At 54.5% G+C, this 22,075-nt stretch overlaps 1 protein-coding gene across 4 annotated transcripts in view; it reads right to left on the bottom strand.

The window, feature by feature from the left end:
• The window catches only part of PLXNA2 (plexin A2), a 145,326-nt gene that overhangs the window by 64,979 nt on the left and 58,272 nt on the right, over positions 1 to 22,075 (bottom strand). For all 4 annotated transcript variants that reach the window (XR_005603645.1, XM_039565106.1, XM_039565104.1 and 1 more), the window contains exon 4: positions 21,554 to 21,688. Coding sequence is in view for 3 of the 4 variants with exons in the window: in XM_039565106.1 (XP_039421040.1) it covers positions 21,554 to 21,688 (135 nt within the window). In the remaining variant the exon portion in view is untranslated. The remainder of the gene's footprint in view (positions 1 to 21,553; positions 21,689 to 22,075) is intronic.

Below are 22,075 nucleotides of genomic sequence, written 5' to 3'. Positions count from 1 at the left end.
ACACCCTCCTCGTACCGCGCCAGGCTCCTGAGGGAGGTGATGAAAGCGAGGACAGCCTCCTCTGGGAAGCAAGGAAGACTGAAAAAATAGCAAATATCCCGAAGTGAGGCTTGCTCAAGCAGGAAAATTGTCCTCAAGCCAGAGTTTCCTCCATCCATCCGGCCCAGCATCCCGGCAGGGCTCGGAGCAGCCTCGTGTTCTGGCACACAGGCTCCTGCAGACAAATGCTTTCCTGTGGTTTACCACGGCTCGAGTTAATCATCACATCAATATGGAACATCTGAGCGGGGTTTGTTGGAATAACAAAGTGCCAGGCAGAGATCCCAGCCCCGCTCCCAGGAGCAGCACAGGCTCGTGCAAACCTGCAGGAGGGGAAATGGGTTTTCATCTCCAGCGCGGGCTGCACGTGACCGTCCATGGGATGCTCGGTCTGTTCACTCTGGCAGCTCCTCCTCTGCCCTGGCAGGCGACAGTGACGCTCCGGGGCTGCAGGGTGGGCCTGTGCAGGAGGTGGCACAGGGGCAGGTGCCCCCTGCGTGGCACAGGCACCAGGTGTCCCATCCCTCACCCTCCCTCAGCTCCCAGCTGTGGGTGGAGGCTCAGCCCAGCATTTGGGATCCCACCCTGGCATCCACCCCCTGCTCAGACTGGCACACCAGTGCCAGCTCTGTGTGACAGTCACTGCTCCAAAGTGCCTTGGCAGCACCAGCTCTGCCTCCTGCCTCGCACGGACCATCTGCATCTGGGAATTGTGGGGCCAGGGATGCACGGCCGCCTCCATCTCCGTGTGCCCACTGCCTCCAGAGCTGGAAAAGCCTGGTGCACACACAAAATCAGGAAGCAATTCTTTCATCTTCAACGCTGAAATAAAATCTGGAGCACAGACCTGGCTGAGGTATTCCCAGTGGCTTCTGGAATGGCAAATGCAGCAAAATTCATGGATTAAATAATGAGGTGCAGCCTCACATTCATTCCTGGCTGGCTCCTCCGAGCTGCTCCTGCCCCAGGGTGCTGGTGACAGCCTGGTGTCCCCACACAGGGATGGCAGCTGGGGAGGACAGGACCCTCAGCAGATTCTCCTCTGTTGGGACACTAAACCACTGTGTGTCTTGCAGAACTGACCCAGAGAACCTCTCCCTGACAAGAAAAGGGAGTGGTGAGGGTGTACACGTGCCAATAACGAGGAGTGGGATGCTGAAGGTCGCCCCCACAGGGACAGGGTTAGGCTGTGATGGATCCACATCCCTGGATCCCTGGAAAACCACCACACCTCAGGGGAGCTGCAATTCTGTTCTTGACTGAACGGAAAGGGTCAAGTGAGTTCCTGGAAATCAGGATCCTGATCCAGGCAGGAGCTCCCCTGCTCCTCCCCAGCCAGGGTGACACAGCCGCCCTGCTCCTGTGGGATTCCCCTCTGGGCTCGCTCTGGATTCCAGGGTGATGTGTCTGGAGCAGCCAGGGGCACATCCAAGTGCTCCTGCCAGGGGACATCACTGCTGCCATCACCAGTGGCTTCCTGACGTGTTGGCACCATCTTCTGACACCGCTGGGCGAGGCCACCCCGCTGATGAGCATTGCCCTTTGCAGCCTGATTAGCCCAGACCTCGGGGGAACTAATTAATCAGGATAAAAGGGGGGCAGCCTTCCAAAATTTGTGGGCTCAGGTGGGGATCAATCCAACACAGCAAACTTTCATCTCACATCAGTTCACGGCCTCTGCGTTCCGTGCTTTGCCTGGCTGCCACGGAACTCCTGATGTGCTCCCTGCAGTCATTTAAAAGTTTTAACAGAAGCTCAGAAAATTAATTAAGGTGAAAGATTATAAAGTGTGCACTTCTTCCCCTCTCTGTTCGGTGAGAAAACGGCACAAATAGAATTCGGAATAATTTTGGAGCAGTAACCAATGTAATTAGGTGTTCAACACTCACAATTGGGCTGTGCTTATTGAAATTACTGTTTTAGCTGGAACATTTTGCCAGAGAGTCATTAGCAGCACAATGCTCCTGTTTCCCAGGACTCTAATTAGGCTTGGATGCCTCCAGCTCAGGGATGCCCAGCCCTGCTGCCCACCCAGCACTGCAGGTGATGCTCCGTGGGCACCCCAGCAGAGCTCCCTGGGCTCCTCCCAGCTCCGGGGTGTGGGGACTCATCCAGGAGGAGTGTGGGGACAGGGACAGAGCCCCTGGCATAGGGCAGTGGGAAGAGATTCCACCCTGTGAGGGTGGGCAGGCCCTGGCACAGGGTGCCCAGAGCAGCTGTGGCTGCCCCTGGATCCCTGGCAGTGCCCAAGGCCAGGCTGGACGGGGCTTGGAGCAGCCTGGGACAGTGGGAGGTGTCCCTGCCATGGCAGGGGTGGCACTGGATGAGCTTTAATGTCCCTTTCAAGCCAGACCTTCTGAGGTTCTGTGATATCCTGAAGGTGGGGATGCCTTAGAGGGGGGACACACCTTGGGAGGAACGAGAGCACCCAGCTGGGAACACCCTGAGCACTCATCAGCAACATCCCTGCTCCGAGCACCTGCCTGGGCTGGCTTGGAAATGATGGAGCCTCCAAAGCCGGGGTCCCTGCAGCTGAGTCCAAGCAGGGATCTCCATGCTGGGCAGCGCAGACACCCAGCTCCTTCTGAAAGCCCTGAGTCTCCGGGGTGTGGATCCCAGGGAAGCTCAGAGCCTGCTGCCTGCGGGTGCCTCCAGCCGTCTGTTTCTCCTGTCTCCCCAGGAAAAGCACACGCCAGACAGCAGAGCCCCTTCCCCCAAGCTGCCAGCCTGCAACTCACGAATTCACTTAAGTTGTTAAAAAGGATTGTGGCAGGCTAAGATAAAACAGAAGAGTTTAAAATGACAAACAGACTCCTAAATGGGACTAGAGTCTTAATGAAAACAGTAATGAATGAATGAGGCAAGCAAATATTCCCCATTAATATTAGACAGATAGATTAGATCCCTGGGCGCTGCATTTAAAACCGACATGAAATTACTTCAATTACTCTGCATTGATAAATTACAAGGCCGTATTTACTGTTAAAACACATTTCCTCCACCCTCCCCCATGCTTGCTTTGGCTTCTGCTTCTCAAGAGGGAGAGGAGATCACTGAGAGGATGGAAAACGCACGGGGCTGGAAGCTTCCCCCACTTCCCTCCTGCCCGCAGGAGAGTTGGGCTGCTCAGCACCCACCCAAGGTGTTCCAGGCCACCTGCCCCAGAGCTCAAGGCCCATCAGGCTCAATCACCACCATCAGCGCTGCTGTTTCAGCCCTGGCAGCGCGGTGCAAGAGCCAAAGCAATCACTGACGAGCCACTTCAAACCCGATGCTCGCAGCATCCTTCCCTCTCAGAAATTCACTCCGTTTCCCCTTGCTGGTGGGTACAGCTGCTCAGCATCCTCCTTTCCACGCTGGGAAAGTGAGATTAACCTGATCAGAGGCCTCTTCTAATGAAGAGATCATAGATGGATAATTCCTGGGTGTTTGGTGGCATTTACATGCTAATGATGAAAGGCACTCCGGTAAAGGTAATGTCAACACGAGTCCCTTGTCCTTGCATCTCAGCCTCCAGCCCAGCCATCTGTTCTCAGGGTTCAGAAAAGCCCTGGAGAACAGGTTGCTGCTAGAAAAGCTGCAAAAGCTCCTTCCCAGCTCTGCTGCCTCGGCCTGTGAAGCTCCGTGCCTGGCTGGAGTGTCCTCCAAGGCTGGGGATGCTCAGAGCCGACGGGATAAACAGAGCGCTGGGAGCACACCCGGGCTGCACTGCCCAACCACCGAGGTTTTGCTGCTACAGGATCTTAAATAACTGCAAAAAAAACCCTCAGTCAGCCTCAGCACATATCAGTAAACAAGAAAGACATAAAATAGCTCATTTCAGGGATCCAGGGGCAGCCGGAGTGTGGAACAGCGAAGCATCCAGAGATCCTGAGCTTAAAGCCCAGGTCCGTGCTGCAGATCCAGCATCCCGTATTTCCTGAGGGAGAGGAGGGGAATTACCCCCCGCTTTCCCCCAGCTGGGATGCGATCCCTTTGGGAAAGGCCACACAGCAGCTCCTGGTGACTCTGGCTGGAGAATTCATCGAGTGTGGGAATGGGGGCAGGAGGGCTGAGGGGGCCCCGTGTGCCAGGCAGGGATAAATCCATTTCCCAGGAAGGCAACAAACCCAGGCTTGGTGCATTCCCAGCCTGAAACCACGGGTAAAACAGCCAAGCGAAGAGGGAGGAATGCACAGAGCTCGTCCCACAGCTCGGGGGATGGATGACCTTTCCAATACCATACCTGTATAAATCTTATTTAATGAAAAAAAAAAAAAAAGAATAGATGAAGGTTAAATCATTCCCTGCAGCGGATTTGCACTGAAAACAAAGCCTGTTCAGACAGCGGTTGGTTTACACAACAGCCCTTTAACATTCCTTTCCTAACAACGGGGGTGACTCCTGACCAGCCCTAACCACAGGATGAGTGATCCGAGCCCCCCACAGCCAAAGGCAGCGCGCCAAGACGGAGGCAAAGGAAACAGCTCCAGCCTGGGGTTTGCTTTAAACACACAATTAGGGGTTTCGCTGGGTCACGAGTCACAACACGGCGGTTTTCACCCATCAGACCTTCCCCACAACATCCCCGTCCCTCGGGACATGACTTCATTTGCGGTGCCACCACAAGTGAGCACTTTAAACGCCCCCTGCTTCTCCCTCCCGCACCGCAGAGCAAACAGCGCTGCCTGCGGCTTGGAAGTGCCCCTGGGAAAGTGGGAGCACCAACCAAGGGCCTCCCATTACGGGAAATAAAAGCTGGGACGGGTTTTGTAGCCAGAGAAGGTCGGGCAAAGGGTTTCGCTTTGATCTTTACCTGCTTCTCCTTGGGCTGCTGTTTTGCTGCACGGGAGATGCGGAATCACAGAGCAGCTCTGGGGCTGTGGCGCTGCTCTGACGGGAGGCTCAGAGCTCAGAGCTTCCACACAAACTTCAGCATTGCTGCATTAATGCTCCCAGGGCTGCAACGCCAAGTCACTTGTCCCTGGAAGCCACATCAGCTCCTGCTGTAAACAGTTGCTTTGACATCAGCTTCTCACTGTCCGGGTTCAGCACTCAGAACGGTGGCATTTTGGGCAAATAATGCCATGAAACTATTTCTGCTCCATCAGAGCCGGAGGAACTTCTGCATATATTTCCATAAATATCACTGGCGTCAGTACAGCAACAGACCCAACAGACTGCGAGGGGGATCCTGCAGACTGCTGCTGAGCCTACCTACAGATCAGCTCCAGGAAAAGCTCTGGGCTTGGAAGGGATTGGAGAGGACAAAATTAACCAACTTCTGTGGGAATTGGTAGCCCTCAGCTCCCAGTGAGGCTGGGAACAAGGGGGAATCATTGCCCCAGGAGGCTGAAAGTGGATGGCATCTAAGAGACTTGCAGGGATCAGTTGGTTAAGGACAACTTGGGAATGCCAAAAACCAGGAGAAGAGCTGGTGGATCCATGACCTGCTCTGTCTTCTGCCTCTGGCAGGGAGCAGGGCACAGGGTGCCCTACCAGGGTGGCTCCTTCTGCCATGTGAAAGACATGAAACCATCCCTTTTGGACCAAACCTGGTCCCTGGCACGATGTTTTTCAGCTGCTAAACTCCCACTGGGGGCGAATCCCCACCTGTGCGTGGGGGAGCAGGGCTGGAAGGGGATCTTCCCTCACCTCAGCCGCCGTCCTGCTGGGAGCCCGTGCTGGAGCAGCTGCTCCGAGGGCATTTCTCCGCAGGGTGGCTGGCAAGGGACGGGGTTAATAGGCCCAGTCCATGTGTGACCTCTCTTCCCCCTCTCTGAGAGCTCCTAATTACCCAGCTGAAGGAAGAGGGGCAGCCTGCGGGCTCTGCCAGACCCCAGTGCTCACAGCACAGGCTGATGGCATCGACCTCGGCACAGCAATGCCTTCACCCCAGGAGAGATCCCAGGAAAGGCAGCTCCTTCCATCCCACCCAGCTAAGCAGGGCCAAAGCCTTGATAAAAGCATGAGCAGCAGCAGGTCCCTTCCTCCAAAAAGGAGAGCAGCTTGGGGGGATGAATAAAGAACGCTGCCAATGAAAAGGTGCTGCGATGGCTCGGTCCCTGCTGCCCCGGCAGCCTGACAACCGGCAAATGAACCTCGGTGCTTTATGTGCTCCCCCTCTTTATTCTTTGCTCATAAAACTGGCAGGAGCCAGGGTAGGACAGAGCTGCTGGCGGCAGCTGTGTTCAGTATGAAAAATGAGCAGCACATGCACGGGAGGCAGATGGAGCACAGCGAGGGACCCCAGGCTCCCTGGGTTATTTCCCTCTCTCCACTGGGGCCCTGAGATTAACCCTTGCTTTCCTCTGCTGGAGCAAAGCAGCCAAAGGCAGTGACCTGGCTCACACCTGGCGGTCCCCAACACCGGTGTCCCGGGCTGGCAGCGCGTTCCTCGCGTCTCTGGCGTGCCCGGAGATTAAAGAGGAGCTGCAGCCCTGCTGGAATGGGCACCGTGTGCACACACAACACAAAAGAGCACAGCTGCTGCCAGCAGCAGAGGAAACATTATCCTCGGTTTGTGGGCGAGGGAGCAGTGCTGGGGAGGGCGGTGCAGTGGGGCACAGCACAGGGGCGGCAGTGGCCGGAGCGGTGCCCCGTGTCCGTCCCCAGGCTGCTCTTCCCCAGAGCCTGATGGGCTGAAGGTCTCTGCTGGGCACTTTCGGAGGGCACAGAGGCCAGGTGTGCCCAAAATCGCTGGCAGCACTCTGTGTCAGGGCCAGTGTCCTAAAGCCACCCCTCTCCTGGCACCTCGGAGGCAGAGCTGGAGTCGCCTTGGCATTGTGCCTTCTCCCCGCCGCTGTCCCTACAGACCCCCCCGAGTTCCCGGCCACCTCCCACCCCTGGCACACACGGGGACACGAGGCCACATTTTGTTCGCCCTCCTCGCTGAGGAGGAAGCCCAGGCCGTGTCCTGCCACCCACCTTGCGAGGGCCCCACGTGTCCGAGTGGCTGCGGCGCAGCAGGGTGGGCACAGCCCCGCATCTGCCTGCTCCCAGCAGCCTCCCAGGCTGTGCTGCGCCTCAATGCCGGCTTTGTTCCCGGCTCTGGCACGTCCGAGGGTGTCAATGACACTGAAAAGCTTTGACTGGCCCTTTCTGTTTGTTTTCTTGGCACACGAAGGCATTGTTTCAATGGCCCAACCCCGGCTCTGCCCGCACCTCTCGTGTGACTGACAGGATTATTCAGCAGCAGCTCTGCCCAGAGAGGGGCTGGGCACCAAACGAGGGCATCCAGCCCCTCTGGCTCCTTCTGTGCCCATCTCACTCTGCCTGCTTTTCCAGCACAGCATCCCACATCCCAGGCTGGGTGACCAGTGCTGGGGCACTGCCCGGGCTCCCCAGGGAACGGACACGGCCCCAAGGCTACCAGAGCTCCAGGAGTGTTTGGACAATGCTCTCAGGCACAGGGTGGGATTTTGGGGTGTCCCATGCAGGATTTGGACTGGATGAACCTGTGGGTCCTTTTTATGTTCTAGGATTCTATGAATCCTGGCTGGCAGAGCTGCAAGGTTCATCCCTCAGACGCCCACATCCCATGGAATGCCGCCTTTCCAGGTGAGCTCTGGGGCAGATTCAACACAGCCATCCCAGACCCTGCTCAGATCTTCTCTGTAGCCACAGAGGTCTGCTGCACTCAGGGCAGGAACACGAGCAAGCCTCAATTCCCCATTTCTGAACCATTCAGGGCTCTTCAAATTGTTCAAACACTGCGGAAACCTGGGAGAAATGTCCCAGGCACAGCCCGTTTGTGCAATTTTATAGAGCCTTGAAAATCCAAAGCACTTGAATGCCCTGAGTAGCTTTAAAGGTCACAGAGTGGTATCATTGCTGCTTCCACAGCCTGGCGAGGGCCCTGCTCCGTGTTTGCTCCAGGAACGCGCCGCAGTCTCCACGGCTTTTTAGCAGGGATTGCTCTCTAACTCCATCACGCTGTCCTTGCCAGTCAATTTTCTGCTACTCCATCACTTTCCCATTTGTATATCATTACATGCGGCTGTCAAAAATAATTTAGGAACCTGACCACCAGTGTGAGGAATGAGCCCTCCTAAGCGTATCCCAAACTCTCGAGTTCTGGAGGAAAATGAGCTCCAAGCCCTTGTCCCCACAGAAGGAGCCCAGCGTCCCGTGGCGGGTGTAGGACATGGGGCTGTTACCACACATGGACACGTCAGTGAGGACCAAGAAAAACATCGCAGGAGATAACACGGCCGAGCTCCAGGGCCACATCAAACCCTGGGAGCACAGAGAGCTGTCAGAACAGAAGGTTTGATCGTTCTAAGGCGCTGTGTTTGCTCCCAGCACGGCAGGCCCTCCCCTTCCCACACGAACCAAATCAGTTTGGGCTGAAGTTTAACTCATTGTTTGCGTTGGAGACTGGAAAATACTTTGGATTCTCCCAATTTACTGCTCTGACAAGGCATTTTGCTTTTCCCATAGGGAAGACAGAGCTGGGCTGGCCCTGCCCATGGTGTCCTTGGGCATCTCACCCTGTGATAAGGTGCCAGATTTGTCTCAAGGCTAATGAGGAGCCCTGAAGGAATGGTTTAGACTACAACAGCAGATTTAGACCAACAGGAACATCCTGCTACTCTCTCTCGATTCCCAGGCTGTGGAATTCCACTGGGCACTGCAAGCAATGGAAAAATCCCTGGCAGTGCTGTCCAAAGGCTCCTGGAGCTCTGGCAGCCTTGGAGCTGTGCTCATTCCCTGGGGAGCCTGGGCAGTGCCCAGCACCCTCTCGGGGAAGAACCTTTCCTGATCTGCAACCTAAACCTGCCCTGACACAGCTCCAGATCAAAGCTCTGCGTCCTCTCTGAGCATGAAGGACACCCACGAGGTGGGAGAAGGCAGCTCCTCCTTTGGTGAGGAGTTATTTGTGGGTTCACAATGGATTTACCAGGGAGGCTTTTCCTCCTGCATGAGAGGTGCCACCAAGGCCCTCAAAGCCCATCCTGAGCACCACAGACAGATCCAGGTGGATTCTGCAGCTCCCATTCCTTGGAGGCCTTTCCACTGTCACCGAGCCTCTCCCTTCCCCTCCTCCCGAAGATTCCCTGGTTGTTGCAGGAAGCTGCAGGATGAGCCAGGCAGGTGCTTCCCATCCGCACCGAGCCACGGCACAGAGCTGCTGCTGGAGCAGTGCTTTAACTCATTTTCATACATTTATGCTGAGACTAAATTTGTCCCTGCATATTTTCCTCCCAAGCCTAGTAATCAGTAGTGGAAATAATTTGCTCTTGTCTGCTCTGATGTTGCCATCTCCTGCACACATCCAAGTGACAAAGACATTAGGCCCTCAAAGTCCAATTGAAGAATAATTGGAAATCCAAAGTGGCACTAAATGTTATTTTCTAAATAAAAATGCATTCAATTACAGAACATGAGCCTGTCAAGCATTAAAAAAGATTAGTTAGAGGCGGAAAAGAAATAACTGTTCAACCCTTCAGGGGCTTCATTACACGCCCAGGATACCCCTGTGTTCTTTGGGACAGGCAGGGGGAAAGGGAATGCAAAACAATGGAAATATTTCCAGCAGCCTGTGCTGTCCCAGATGGGCCTGGACACCTCTGCACTGCGGGATTTGCATGTCAGTTGTTGGATAAGTACATAGGGAGATGGATACATGGATAGATAGATGTATATGGGTGACAAAGGCAAGACAGGTGAGGGAAAAACAGATAAATCAAGAAAAAGCAGAGAACAGAGCAATTCCTGCCTCGGTGCCTGCAGGGAAGGGAAGGCCCAGCACAAGGATGGGCTGGGACACGAGGGATCACGGATCTCTCCAGGGATGGGGATGGCAGCCAGCCCTGGGTGTCCAAATCACCCCAAATCTGCAGGGAAGGGACAAATCTGGGCACAAATCCTGCAGCTGAAGCCCAGGGCTGTGTCTCTGCCTTGTATCTGTGTTAATAAACCAAAACATTGCAGCAGCTGCGCTCAGAACTTCAGCAAAGCCCAGCCTGGCCACGGAGCACAAAGACAATCGTATTTCACCCGGTAGGAGCTGCTAAATTCACACTTAGAGCAATAAAGGCGCAGCCAAACAAACATGACCCCGGGTGGGATCCATGGCTGTGGCAGGCACAGCCCCAGCCTACACAAACAACCCAAGATGAGGTGAATTTATCTCACATCCCTCCTTTCAACAGCTTTGCTTAACAGCTCTGGCCCCTGGAATTAATACCCAGTGCCCAGCGAGCTGCAGGGGGAGGCCGAATTATTCACGAGGCTGTTCTCCATTCCTGCACGAGCCTTAAAGGCCGGGTGATGTTTCTTCGTGCGGCAGTTGTTGTTTTGTTTCTGGGTGGTTTTTTTCTTTTTTGAAGAGAAGATAGTTATCACCTGAAATTATTCAGGTGCAGATGCACCAAATGCTGACCTGGGGCTGCTCCCCCAGTAAAACACCCCCGTGCTGGGGGAGAGGGCAGAGCAGCCCACACACCACTGGAGATGGATTTATTCCAGCCTTTGCTGCAAGGCTGAGGGCTGGGAAGCCAAATCCCTCTCTCCCAGGGTTTCATTAGCTGGGAATGGCTTTCTAACGAGATTTACACAATCTAGCCTGAAGCCTACACATTTTTGCTCTGCACCCAAAGACAATAACAACGGGGAGCTCCGGAGGAGCCTCCTGTCCCTGTTGTCACCCATCCTTCAGCGCTGTGACACCGCTGCCATCGGGGTGATTCCACAGAGATCAAACCCTGCCCCTCCCGTGGCACTGAGGCTCTGACTGGAACTGACCCACGGCAGGAGAATTCATGGATGTGGGGAGCACAGCCAGGGCCTCAGGGAGGGATGGGTGATTGCCAGCTGGGATCCCAGTGCCACCGTCCCCGCTCCTGGCACTGGGGAGTCCTGCTGGATGAGCAGAACGCTCCCCGTCCCCACGGACACCACGGGAAGGGACCCGGGAGCTGCTTTGGGGGCTGCCTCTGATCCAGTGGTTCCCCTGCACCCCTGTGAGGACAGGGAGAGCCCCAAACCAGCCACCCCCTGCCTGGACACCTCCAGCAGCACCCTCTGAAGTGGAGCCAGGGAGGCCAGGGGACAATGAGCCATTGCTTCTGGTGCTACAGCTTCAGAATCCTGCTCATGGCTTAAAATACTCCTAAAATGACCCAAAACTCAGTGTTTGGACAACACTGTCAGGCACAGAGTGGGATTTTGGGGTGTCCTGTGCAGGGCCAGGACCCAGTGGTCTTTGTGGGTGCCTTCCAGCTCAGGGTATTCTGTGATTCTCTGATCCCCTTATTCACCCTGAAGGCTCAAGGTCCTTTATGGATGAGATCCAGCTGCTCTGGATCGCTGCCTCCCCTGCATCACCCCAACAAAGCCTAAACCCAGCCCCCAATCCCCTGCTGCTGCCTCACAGGGATATTTCTCCTACAAATCCAACATTTCCTCCAGCATCCCGCTTGGACGAGGTGCCAGGGACGAGCGGGATCCCAGGCCACCAGCCTGGACCATGCAAAGACCTAAAATGGAAAAATCCAGCTTGTTTTTGTCTAACTGGAGCTTGCACTCTGCCGGCACGGGAATGCTGTTTCTGGCACAGCTTCTCCAAATAAAAGTGCGGTCAGCTCTTTTTGGAGGGATTTTGAGCAAATTGTTTTTGTGGGCAGCGCTGTCTTCTCGCTCACACCGAGGCCCAGCCACACAGGGAGGAGTTATTTGTGAAACCCCATCCTTCCCCTGGTTCCTCCACAAAGAAAATAAAATTTAAAATATTTAAAATCGTGTTCTTAGTGAGGTGTTAATAGCACCCAGGGCACTGACAGTTGTGAGTCTCTTAAACGGATGGGGAAAAGCCAAAACTGCAGCTTGTCAGGAGGCAAAGGAAGCCTCGTTCCTGGTCCCCAGTGCTGAGTGCTGTCCCCATTCCAGCAGATCGGGTGGGAATTGCTCCCCAGCGCTCCCTCGGCTGTGCCTGCCAGGGGCTGCCCCAGCTCCAGAGAGTGCCCAAAGAACCAGGCAGGCAGGCAGCGATCCCTGACCAAATCCTGCCCTAAATGTCCCGGGATTTTGGCCGTTTGGGTTCCGATGTGGCTCCGGAGGCCACGGCTCCGCCCAGGATCGTTAAGGGTGTCACAAACGAAGCGAAAGGCATGTCCCTGCCTCTGAGAGTCTTAGAACCCGAGAATCCTGGAATGGTCTGGGTTGGAAAGGACCTTAAAGCTCATCGCATTCCACCTCCACCCCCCTCAGCAGCTGAGAGACCCTCAGTGCCCGGGGCTCCTTTTTGTCCCCCTCTCTACTCAAATCTCCCTATTCTCCACTGCTGGAACGGGATTCCGAGAGGGTCTTTGAATTCAATTAATGGAAAGCATCTCTGACACCCTGACAAGCCAGTCTGGCCTCCTGCAGGTCCTGCAGCCCCACGTGTGCCCTGCCCGTGTGGCTCCCGCTCCCCCCGCGCTCTGCTCAGCCTCTGTTGGAAAGGGAACACGAGTACAAATCAAACAGCCAGAAGGGCACGGAGCAGATAAATATGTGCTGCAAGAGAAACTGGAGAGACACGCTCTGAAGTGGAGCCAGGGAAGGGAGGAGGCAATGTGTCACTGCTGCTGGTGGCACAACTTCAGCAGAGTGCTCGTGGCTTAAAATACCCCCAAACCCATCCAGACTTTGTGCAATGCAAGAAACTGCTCCCTGAAAACCTTCCTCCTCCTCCTCTGTGCCCTCCATGGCCGCCCTGACCTCAGCAATGCCCATTTGGAGCAATATTTTGCTCCATCTGAAGGCCAGATAAAGCAGCCTTCCCGTGCCAGCTTCCAGCACGCTCCAGAACGCCTGTGCCAACTCCTCTGCAACTGAGCAGCCTCTGGGCTGCAGACAGCAACTGCAGGGATACCCATCCTCCCAAACACAGCCTTTTCCTGCCTCCTGAGAGGAGAAAACACCCAGCACTTCCCATTTCTCCCTAACAAAGGACGGTGAGCAGCCCTGGCAGCACGAGTGGGTCATGGAGTGCTCCTGCCCCTCTTTCCCTTTACAGACGCAGCACGACCCTGCTGGTTGAGCCTTCAGCACAGTTTTAAGCCCCAAATTCTCTGCCCTGCTTTGTCTGCAGCTGGAATCAGGGATGCTGTTCTGTTTGTACTTGGGAAGGACAGAGCCCGGGGATGTTCTGTGGAACTGGGGCTCCAAGGCAGCAACAGCAAAACCCCCCTCGAGCTTTGCTTTTTGCCATCAAACCCAGAAGTTTGGCTCTCCCAGAGTTCAAGGAGGCTTGGAGGAAAGAGAGGAAGTTCCCAGGGTGGAGAGAAGATGAGCCCAGGATCTATAAATATTCACAGGTGTAGCTTGGCAGCAACAGCTCACACGAAAGCTCCTCTGCACCTCCAGGGCTGCCACGAAGGATCAGCCCATTGCTCAGCCAAGCCTGGAAAATGCCGCCGGCTACGGCCACTTCCAGCTGCTCTGTGGGGAGGGAAGGCGCTCCCACAGCTCCCCAGGATGCAGCCGTGGTGCCCAGCACACCTGTGTGCCCTGCCAGGAGCATCCCCCTCGGGGACAGGCACTGGGGCATTTGCTGCAGCTTCCAAGGGGGTTTTGTGCGCCGGAATCAACTTTTCACGAACATTTATCCATTTTAAAGGTTCACTCCCAGCTGCAGTTGGGAAGGTGATGCCCAAATCGATGGGGTCTTTATAAATTATTTGGCACAGCAAACCACATCCACTGCCTTCTCTTCCCACACCCTCCTCGTTGGAGCATCGACCTGGACAGCAGCAAAGTGAAGAATGGAATGTGGGACTAAAAATTTGGGAGGTCTCCCAGATTTCCTGACTTAGGATAGGTCACAGAGCTTCAATCCTGATCTAAAAAGTGATACTGCTGCTCCATCTCGTAGGGCTTTGGGGAGGGTGAAATCTGGGAGTGGAGAGCAAAATGTTCACAGCCTGGTGGGGTTTGGAGCAGAGAAACTGGTGGAAAAGGCAGAGGGAAAATAAAGAGGGAAAACAACAATCCCCCCGTGGGAGCAGCACATCCCAAGCTTGATTACAACGAAAATAATTTCTTTAACACCCACACAGAGAGCTCCTGGCCACAATTGCTGCTCCCCCTCTCTGCCTGGCCCCCAGAACTGTTGGCTGGGCCAGGCCCTGGCAGGGCAGGGGCAGCCCCTGGTGCAGGGGGAGCAGGGAGTGTTTAGTCTGCCAGGCACATTCCTGCTCGCTGCTCAAATAAATACAGGGTTACTGATGGAGCTCCTTCCCCTCACCAGCACCAGCCAGAAATGCCACAGTCATCAAGAGGCTCCTGGGAACAGCACAGGGATGGGGCTGGAGGGACCTCGGGGATGGAGGGATTTCTTGTTGAGAAAGGCAGGATCTGCACCAGGTTCGGTGCCCAGGATTTCCATTTGGGATCCCAGGCAAATCCCTGTACCAGACCCACGCTCCAGAAAATCTCAACGTTTCTTGCCACAGCAAACTTATAACAGGAAATACATTTCCAGGGGAGGAGGAGGAGGGAGAGCAAGAGCAAACGTCACAAAAAGTTGGGTTTTTTCTGCTTTACAACCAGCTTTAACTTTTATATTTAGACCCAGCTTGCAAAACCATTCCAGCCACTTTCCCTGGGGCACATCCATCATCTTCAACCTATCTGGAACCTGCAGGAGCCTGAATCAAGTTCCACCTCATCCGGGGGAATTTTTCAGAACCTTGGAGGGAAAAGCAGAAAAAGATGCTCAGGGTTTAAGAGCCAGGATGAATTTGAACTCTCTTAAATCCTTCTGCCCCTTCAAGCCTCAGATTCAGTCCAAGCAGGAGTTGGGAGACTGGAGAGGGCACTGCTGGGGGGGCTCTCAGCTGCTCCCCAGCCCACACAGCCACCAGAAAAGCGCCACATTGTCCCAGGCTTTTGAGGAGATCAGGCAAAGCCTGGCCCAAGGCAAGCACTGCAGGAGAGAGCCTGAACTTGCTGCCCTTCCTGGCAGAGTCACAGACCCAGGAATGGTTTGCGTTGGAAGGGATCTTAAACCCCATCCTGTTCTACCCCTGCCATGGGCAGGGACACCTCCCACTGTCCCAGGCTGCTCCAAGCCCCAATGTCCAGCCCGGCCCTGGACACTGCCAGGGATGAGGCAAACTCCTGCAGGGATGAGGCAAACTCCTGCAGGGATGAGGCAGTCCTCACAGGAAAAAGATCCAGCAGGACGAGCTCCTGCACGTTGTCTGCACAAACCCCACAATAATAAAGTGGTACTCCACACCACAGCCCTTTTTCCATTTCACCCTTCACTGGATCATTTTATGCATCTATTCCCATTGCTAATTCAAACTAATTAAAGTATAAAATAGAATAATTTGTGCAATTTCAGAGCTCCCCTCAGCATATTGTGAGTTATGTTTCCTTTCTGTTGGCGCCCAGCGTGAGCAATTCCCGGCCTCGCTGGCTCAGTACCCACCAACCTCATCTGCTGGAAAGACAAACCATTCCAGGGCCACGAGAATGGGGGAAGAGGGGAAGTTTAAAGAGGAAGAGGAATCCAAACTTGTTTTTAAGTTTCAGAGCTGAGCACCAAGTGTGACATTTCAGATCCCTCCTTCAAGCCATTTTCCCTGCTGGGAATACAGCTCTGTCTGTCATTGCTGCTGTTAAGGAAGGACACCTGGGTCTGTCTGTCCATCCAGACAGGAGATCCTGCAGCAAAGCCAGGGCTCTGCAGCATTCCACACCCAGCTCAAACCCATCAGCATCACCCACGGAGCTGGACGAGGCTCTGGACAACCTGGGACAGTGGAAAGTGTCCTTGCCCATGGCAGGGCTTGGAACAAAATGATCTTTAAGGTTCTTTTCAACCCCAAAAGTTCTGGGATTCCATGAACTCAGCTTCTTTCAGGATGGAGCAGGGGTGGTGGCATCAAATCTGGAGGGACACCAGACCTGCCCCAGCTCCTGAGGATGCCACAGGTCCCTTTAGAAGCCCCGCAGCACTGGGGAGCTGAGGCTTTGTGCCTGGGAACCCGCACGTAAGGGAAATTCTAGAAATACTTCAGGACTGTGGTGGCTCGCCTGAGAATGGAACAATGGGTCTGTGGAAGAGGAGGAATTGGAAAGGGAAGCAAGTGCCGAAGCAAACACATGGGAACCCTGTGGCTGTGACTGGCAGGGGAAGAAACAGCCCTAATACAAAGAAAACCCGAAGCAAAACAAACAAACTGCAGGCAAAGGCAGGCAGCACTTGAAAGGAACAACCACACGAGCAATGTCTGAAATAGAACTCATCCAGGAAAAACAAACCCACCGACCCCGAGCTCACACTGCAGCGCTTTCCACCACTTCTTCCCGGAAAGTTTCTTCTTCAAGGATTCCTCACCTCAACGGCTTCTGCCCTGAGCTGCCCACATTTGTTTTGTGTCTGGACAGACATCCCGGCCAGCTGGGGGCTGTGGGGAGGCACTGGAACCAGTCTGGCCACCAGCACGAGAGCCCCAGCAGGGCCAGAGCTCTGCAGGCCTGACAAATGTGCTGGCAGCAGGGCACCGCAGAGGCAGCAGGCTGTCCCACCTGCCTGGGCTTCTTGGTCAATTGATGTTAATTAACACATCCTCCTTGTCAGAGAGGCATTGTTAATGATCTCAGGCAAGTTTTTAGCAGAATTTCTTAATTGGCTGCGGGGAGGGAAGTGGAAAAAGTCAGCGTCAAGCCAGGAACTTGGGCAGGGTGGAGGAGGAGCAGGTGGCGTGGAAGAGGAGCTGTGCAACACCCCACAGGGCACAGCCCTTCCTCCAGGATCCTCTCCCCATCCCGAGCTCCCTCTCTGTCCCAGCCTGTGGGCAAAGGCTGGCACAGGATGAGCAGGTGGAGGAGTCCACGGGAGGCAGGATTTCGGACACCTCTGGTGGGATTCAGCCAAGCCCTTTGCCCTGTGCCAGTGTTCAAAGTCTGCTGAGATTATGTCCAGCTAACTGGCTGTTCAACTAGCAGATAATGTAGTTAAAAATTTAATCAGTTCATTTTTTCCCTCTTGATGACTCCAGACCCTTTTATCCACATCTCCTGCATTTTTTATCGTGTTTTCTCAGTTCTTTTCAGGACACCATCAGTATTTACAGCCCTGCTGCTCCAGGACTGATGGGCTCCCCTGCTTTTCTCAGCCCTCGCTCCAATCCCAACCTCTCCTAAATCATCCGGGCAGCTCCCGTCTGCCTCCCCCTCAATCAGCATCCAGAAAGTCCAGTCCAAAACAAAGCAGTTTTCACAAGACTGAAACCTCTTGGGGTTACAGGACAGGGGAATGCACAACAAATTATCCCTGGAGAGCTGCAGCTCCTGGCACAGGGGCACTTGCAAAGCAAATATTTCACTGCTCCTAAAAGCAGACTGAAAGACAATTTCTTTACCTAAAGCCACAGTGATGGATGTGGAGAGGGAGGGGGGAAATTCAGTCGGTGGAAAAGCAACAGGTCTGGCGATAGGTCAGGAGAAGCTGCGGCTGCCCCGTCCCTGGAGACTTCAAAACCAGGGTGGACAAGGCTTGGAGCTGGCAGGGATGGAAAGAGCCCTCCTGGGATGTTTTCCTCCCCACAACACAAGGATGTTCCTTCCAAGGAGTGCTTCCTGCGGGCGTTTCGATCCTGCTGATTTAAATTCCACGTTTACAGCCCTTGATTAGGTGGTGAAATCCTTTGGAGCCGGCAATCCCTGCCCCGGGTTTGACTGAGCTCCTCTCACTCCCGGCTTAAAAATAGCCAAACTCGTTCTTCTGCCAAGAGCTGCAAAAATCTTTGGCCCCACTTTTGCTGGTGCTTACATAAGGCCTGGCTGCAGTGTGCCCAGCAGCCCTGCCAGGGCTGGGGGTGGATGGGAGCCAAGGCAGAGCTGCTGCCCCAGGGAGCAGAGGGGGCTCCTGCGGCCTTGGGGCCATCAAATCCCCTTCATCCCACAGGGCTGGTGGAACTGGAACGCGCCGAGCTCTCACAGTGAAGAACCCGACTGTGTCCCCGACAGGCAGACAATTCCTGCTCCACAACTGCACTACAGAGCCACTTCTCCTCAGTGTCACCAGCACTTCTGCGAGCCCCAGTCCTTCCCTCTGAAGGGAAGAAAGCAGAGAAGATTTCCTGCACGTGCAGGGGTTGTTGGGGTGGGCTCTGTGACAGACTCGCTGATAAAATGGGAAATTTTTAATTGTGGGGCTCTTGGTGGCCCCACATTTGTCAGGGCATTGCCATTAACCCCTCACCTGCTGTTTGATCAGCCCTGGGTGCATGCCCACATCTCACCCGTGGCCGGTAAAGAGGCAACGTGACCGATTCCACTTCAATATTTTATTTTTTGTGGGGTTTTTGGGTTTTTTCCTGATAGAAACTGTTAATTGAATTTGCCTGTCTGTGAAAAATGAGGCAGTGGCTGAGAAGAGCCATGGTCTCCTAACTGTAGCCGTGCTGGTCCCCCCGACACTGACCCACCACAGAACTCATGGTGAATTTGGGGACAGGACCCAAAAATTGGGATTTTGGGGACAGTAACTCTGTCAGCACCTGCCAGACCCACCCTGGAACCCCACAAAGCTCTTCCAGTGCCATCCATCTCCATCTCCCATCACCACCCAGCTCTCCCCGAGCCTTGCTCAGCCTGTGGGCAGAAATGGGCTTTGTTTGCTCCAGAAACACAGAGAAATTAATTCCTGCTTTAAACAGGGTCAGAACCACTTCTCTTTTCCCCTTCTGAGTATCTGAAACCTGACACAGCTCCTAATAACCACCCTTAAACCGCGTGGTTCCAGAACTCCGAGTGTCTGGAAGCAAAGTTTCTTTATTCCTCTCTCCCCCGGATTGGGCTGTGCAACTGTTGCTCCTGTGCTTTGTGGGAGTGAAATCAAATGTCAAATATTCTGCTTTGGAAGGAGTTGGCAGCGAGACATGAAAGGCTCAGGGAGAGCTCAAAAAAAGAGGGAGGAAAAAACTGGAGCAAAGCACAGACGGGGCTGGGACAGGAGCCAGGGGAGCGGGGAAGGGCTGTGCCTACAACCACAGCTCTGAGCAGGGAGAGGCTCCTTTCCCGGGTGCATTTCAGCACAAAGCTGGTCCTGGCTGCTGCTAGCACAGAAGGGAGGCGGGCTCCGTGCCGAGGAGCTCCATCCTTTGTCGGGAAGCATCCCCACAGTCCCGGTGCTGCACCGAGATCCCGTCCCAGGGCTGGCTGTCCCCGAGCCCGAAGGAGCTCAGGAGCTGTCCCAGCTCTCTTGGGGAGCCCCTTCCCCAGCTCAGTTCCACAATCCCGGCCGTTTCTCGAGAGCCGTGCTCTGACACAGGCCTTGGCCTGTTTCTGTCTCAGCAGATATTCAAATCCCAGCTCTGGACAATCCTCCCCCCAAGTTAACGTGCAGCCCATCCCTGCTAGGAGCAGCTGCTCTCGGTGCCATTTTCCTGTGGCAGAATTTCTGTTTGCTCTGAATTTCCAGCCTTCAGAGGCCTTTTTTTGCTGTACATTCTCAGTCCTTCTGAGGGCCCCTCCCACCATTTACAGCCTCAGCCCTCTGGAGCCACTGGACCTCTCTCCTCCTCTTGGTGCTGACCCCTTTCCAACCATCAGCCTCCTCTATAGAGAACCCAGGGAAAAAGATATTCTTGGCTGCACTTTGCTGAACTATCACATTGCCAGGGTGGGGGCACTGGGGTCACAGGAGCTGACAAGATCCATATGCATCGGATGCTGGGATTTTGGGACCCAAAGCACGCACTGCTACGAGGGCAAAAGGCAAATCCTGTGGCAAATCCTGCAAGGAATGAGAGGCAACAGCCCCCAGCTCCTGGAGTCTCCCCAAGGCAGAGCTGTGGCTGAAAATGGAGTTGATGTTCCAGGAATATTCTATTATTTGCTAATTCTCTTCACATCTTTTTGTTTCACAATTAAGCAAATTAGTGCTTTGATGAATATTAAGATGCTCTTGCCTCATAAAAGATGAGTTAGAGGCATTCCCACTGGATTTTGCTCCTAATGAAAACAGTTCCTCAACTGTTTGAGATCCACACTGGGTCGTTTCCTCCCTGGTGGGAGCACGGCAGCATGTGGCTCCTGCACAAAGTGACCAAGCATTAACATTTGAATAAAATAATTCAATTGCAAAGTTTGCACAGATCCCCTTTATTGCCATCTAATCCCAGCCCAAGCTGCAATGGGATCTGAAATTTGTGGCTGCTCATGCAAGTGTCTGTCCCTGAGTGCCTCTAACAAGCACAAAATGCCTTCCTCAGCATCAGGGATTCATTCACTCGATGCTTCCAGCAGGGAGAAGACTTTGCCCTCTTCTAAAACATTTCTTCCCTGCTTTTAAATGACCTTATAACCAAGCAAAGGGTTTCCCAATTTTTTCTTTCTTGCCGTAGGTTAGAAGAACAGTTCTGCTGGCTTTGGGAGGAGCTGGAGGCTCCCAGTGCAAGGTACAAGGGGAGCTGCTCTCTATCCCCATCAGAACATCCCTGATCACACCAACACCTCCCTGCAGCACCTCAGAGCAGGTGGGAGGGAGGACAGGTGGAAAGCTGCCAGTGACCAGAGGGTTCGCTGCACACAGAACAATTTAACAGCACCCAGACAGCTCCAGGTGCAGCCCTTCCCTTGCCTCCAGCACCCACAAGGCACCAGCCCTATTAACCTGAATCCCACAGGCCTGAGGAACAGCCAGGAAAATGCTCAGCAGAACCAGTGAGCCCAGAAATCTGAGTGGGGGGGCTCCGAGTGGTTCTGTGCCTCAGAGAAGAACAGAAGGCCCCAGATTATTGCCATCATTCTGGCTCCCCCAGCACCAGCCTCCCGTGGACTGCCAGCCATCAATTCCCATCATAATCACTTGGGTTGTGCTTTTTTGGGGTGGGCACCACCCCGGGGCAGGAGCAGAACTGGCACAGAGCAGAGCCGGGGTTAGTGGAGCCTGGTCCCCCCTCTGTGCAGCATCACTCACTGGCAACCCCTTCAAACACGCTGGTAAATAGCTAAACAAACAAAGAAATACACAGAGAAATAAAGCCCCCATCAGTTCAGCCATTTCAGGAAGAACTTGTACACAAAAAGGGTGCTCAGGCCTTGGCAGGGGCTGCCCAGGGAGGTTTGGAGTGCCCATCCCTGGAGGTGTCCAAGGAAGTGGCACTCAGTGCTCTGGGCTGGGGACAAGGTGGGGATGGGGCAAAGGATGGAATCGATGATCCTGGAGGGATTTTCCAACCTCAGGGATTCTGGGATTCTGTGCTGAAGGATGCCCCCAGACAAACCCACGCAGACCCCCAGCCTGCCAGCCTCGCTGCACGAGCAGCAGCCCTGGAATCCCTGCGGCTCAGCACTGAGGCACGAATGGCTCAGAGCCCCACACCAGCTCAGTTCCCAGCACTTCCAGCCAGGACCATGCAGGTACAACTCTCCCCCGAGCACTGACGCCAATCTCTGCTTGCAGGCAGAAAAACCCAAGCTCCTCCTGGCGCTCCAACCTCTCGTCCCCATCCCGGCACCGCAGGGCTCAGCTCTGTGTGCTCCAGAGCACATTCCTCAGGAAGGGGTCAGGGGAGCAGACACTCACCTGCCGCTCTGCCATGACGTACAGGTACTTGTGGTCGATGGAGAAGGCCATGTCTCGCAGCACCGGGCTCCCGTCCTTGAACACTGTCAGCACCTCGTACTGAATGCCGCCCTGGGGAGGGCCGTCTGCCCGGATCTGCAAGGAGCACACACAGATCAGAGCGGATCTCACAGCAGCCAAATTCCGGCTTTACTTCGGGGGATGGTGGGGTGATGGGAGGAGGAGGGGGACAAGGTAGGAAAAGGAATTAATTCAAAAATCTCAGCTCCCAGCTGGAGAGGGAGTAAGGAGCCAGCAGGCAGTGTGTGGGAGCAGGAGCTGGAGCAAAGGTTCCTTCTCCACTGGAGCCAATGTGATTTTCCCAATCCAGTTGAAATAATGAGAAAGTTTTGTGGTTGCAAGGTGAGCACAGAGACTGCCAGTGAGCTGTGATTGACCATCCAGGGGGAAGGAAAACTGTAAACTTTTAAGGTTCTCTCTAAAATAAGCCTGAAAGGAGACCACAAAACTCTACAGCCAACA

The sequence above is a fragment of the Corvus cornix genome, chromosome 26 (genome assembly GCF_000738735.6).
Source record: "Corvus cornix cornix isolate S_Up_H32 chromosome 26, ASM73873v5, whole genome shotgun sequence".
In the NCBI taxonomy this organism is placed as follows: domain Eukaryota; kingdom Metazoa; phylum Chordata; class Aves; order Passeriformes; family Corvidae; genus Corvus; species Corvus cornix.
Note: the sequence above shows the minus strand (reverse complement) of the source record. Positions and strands in the feature narration are given on the sequence as shown.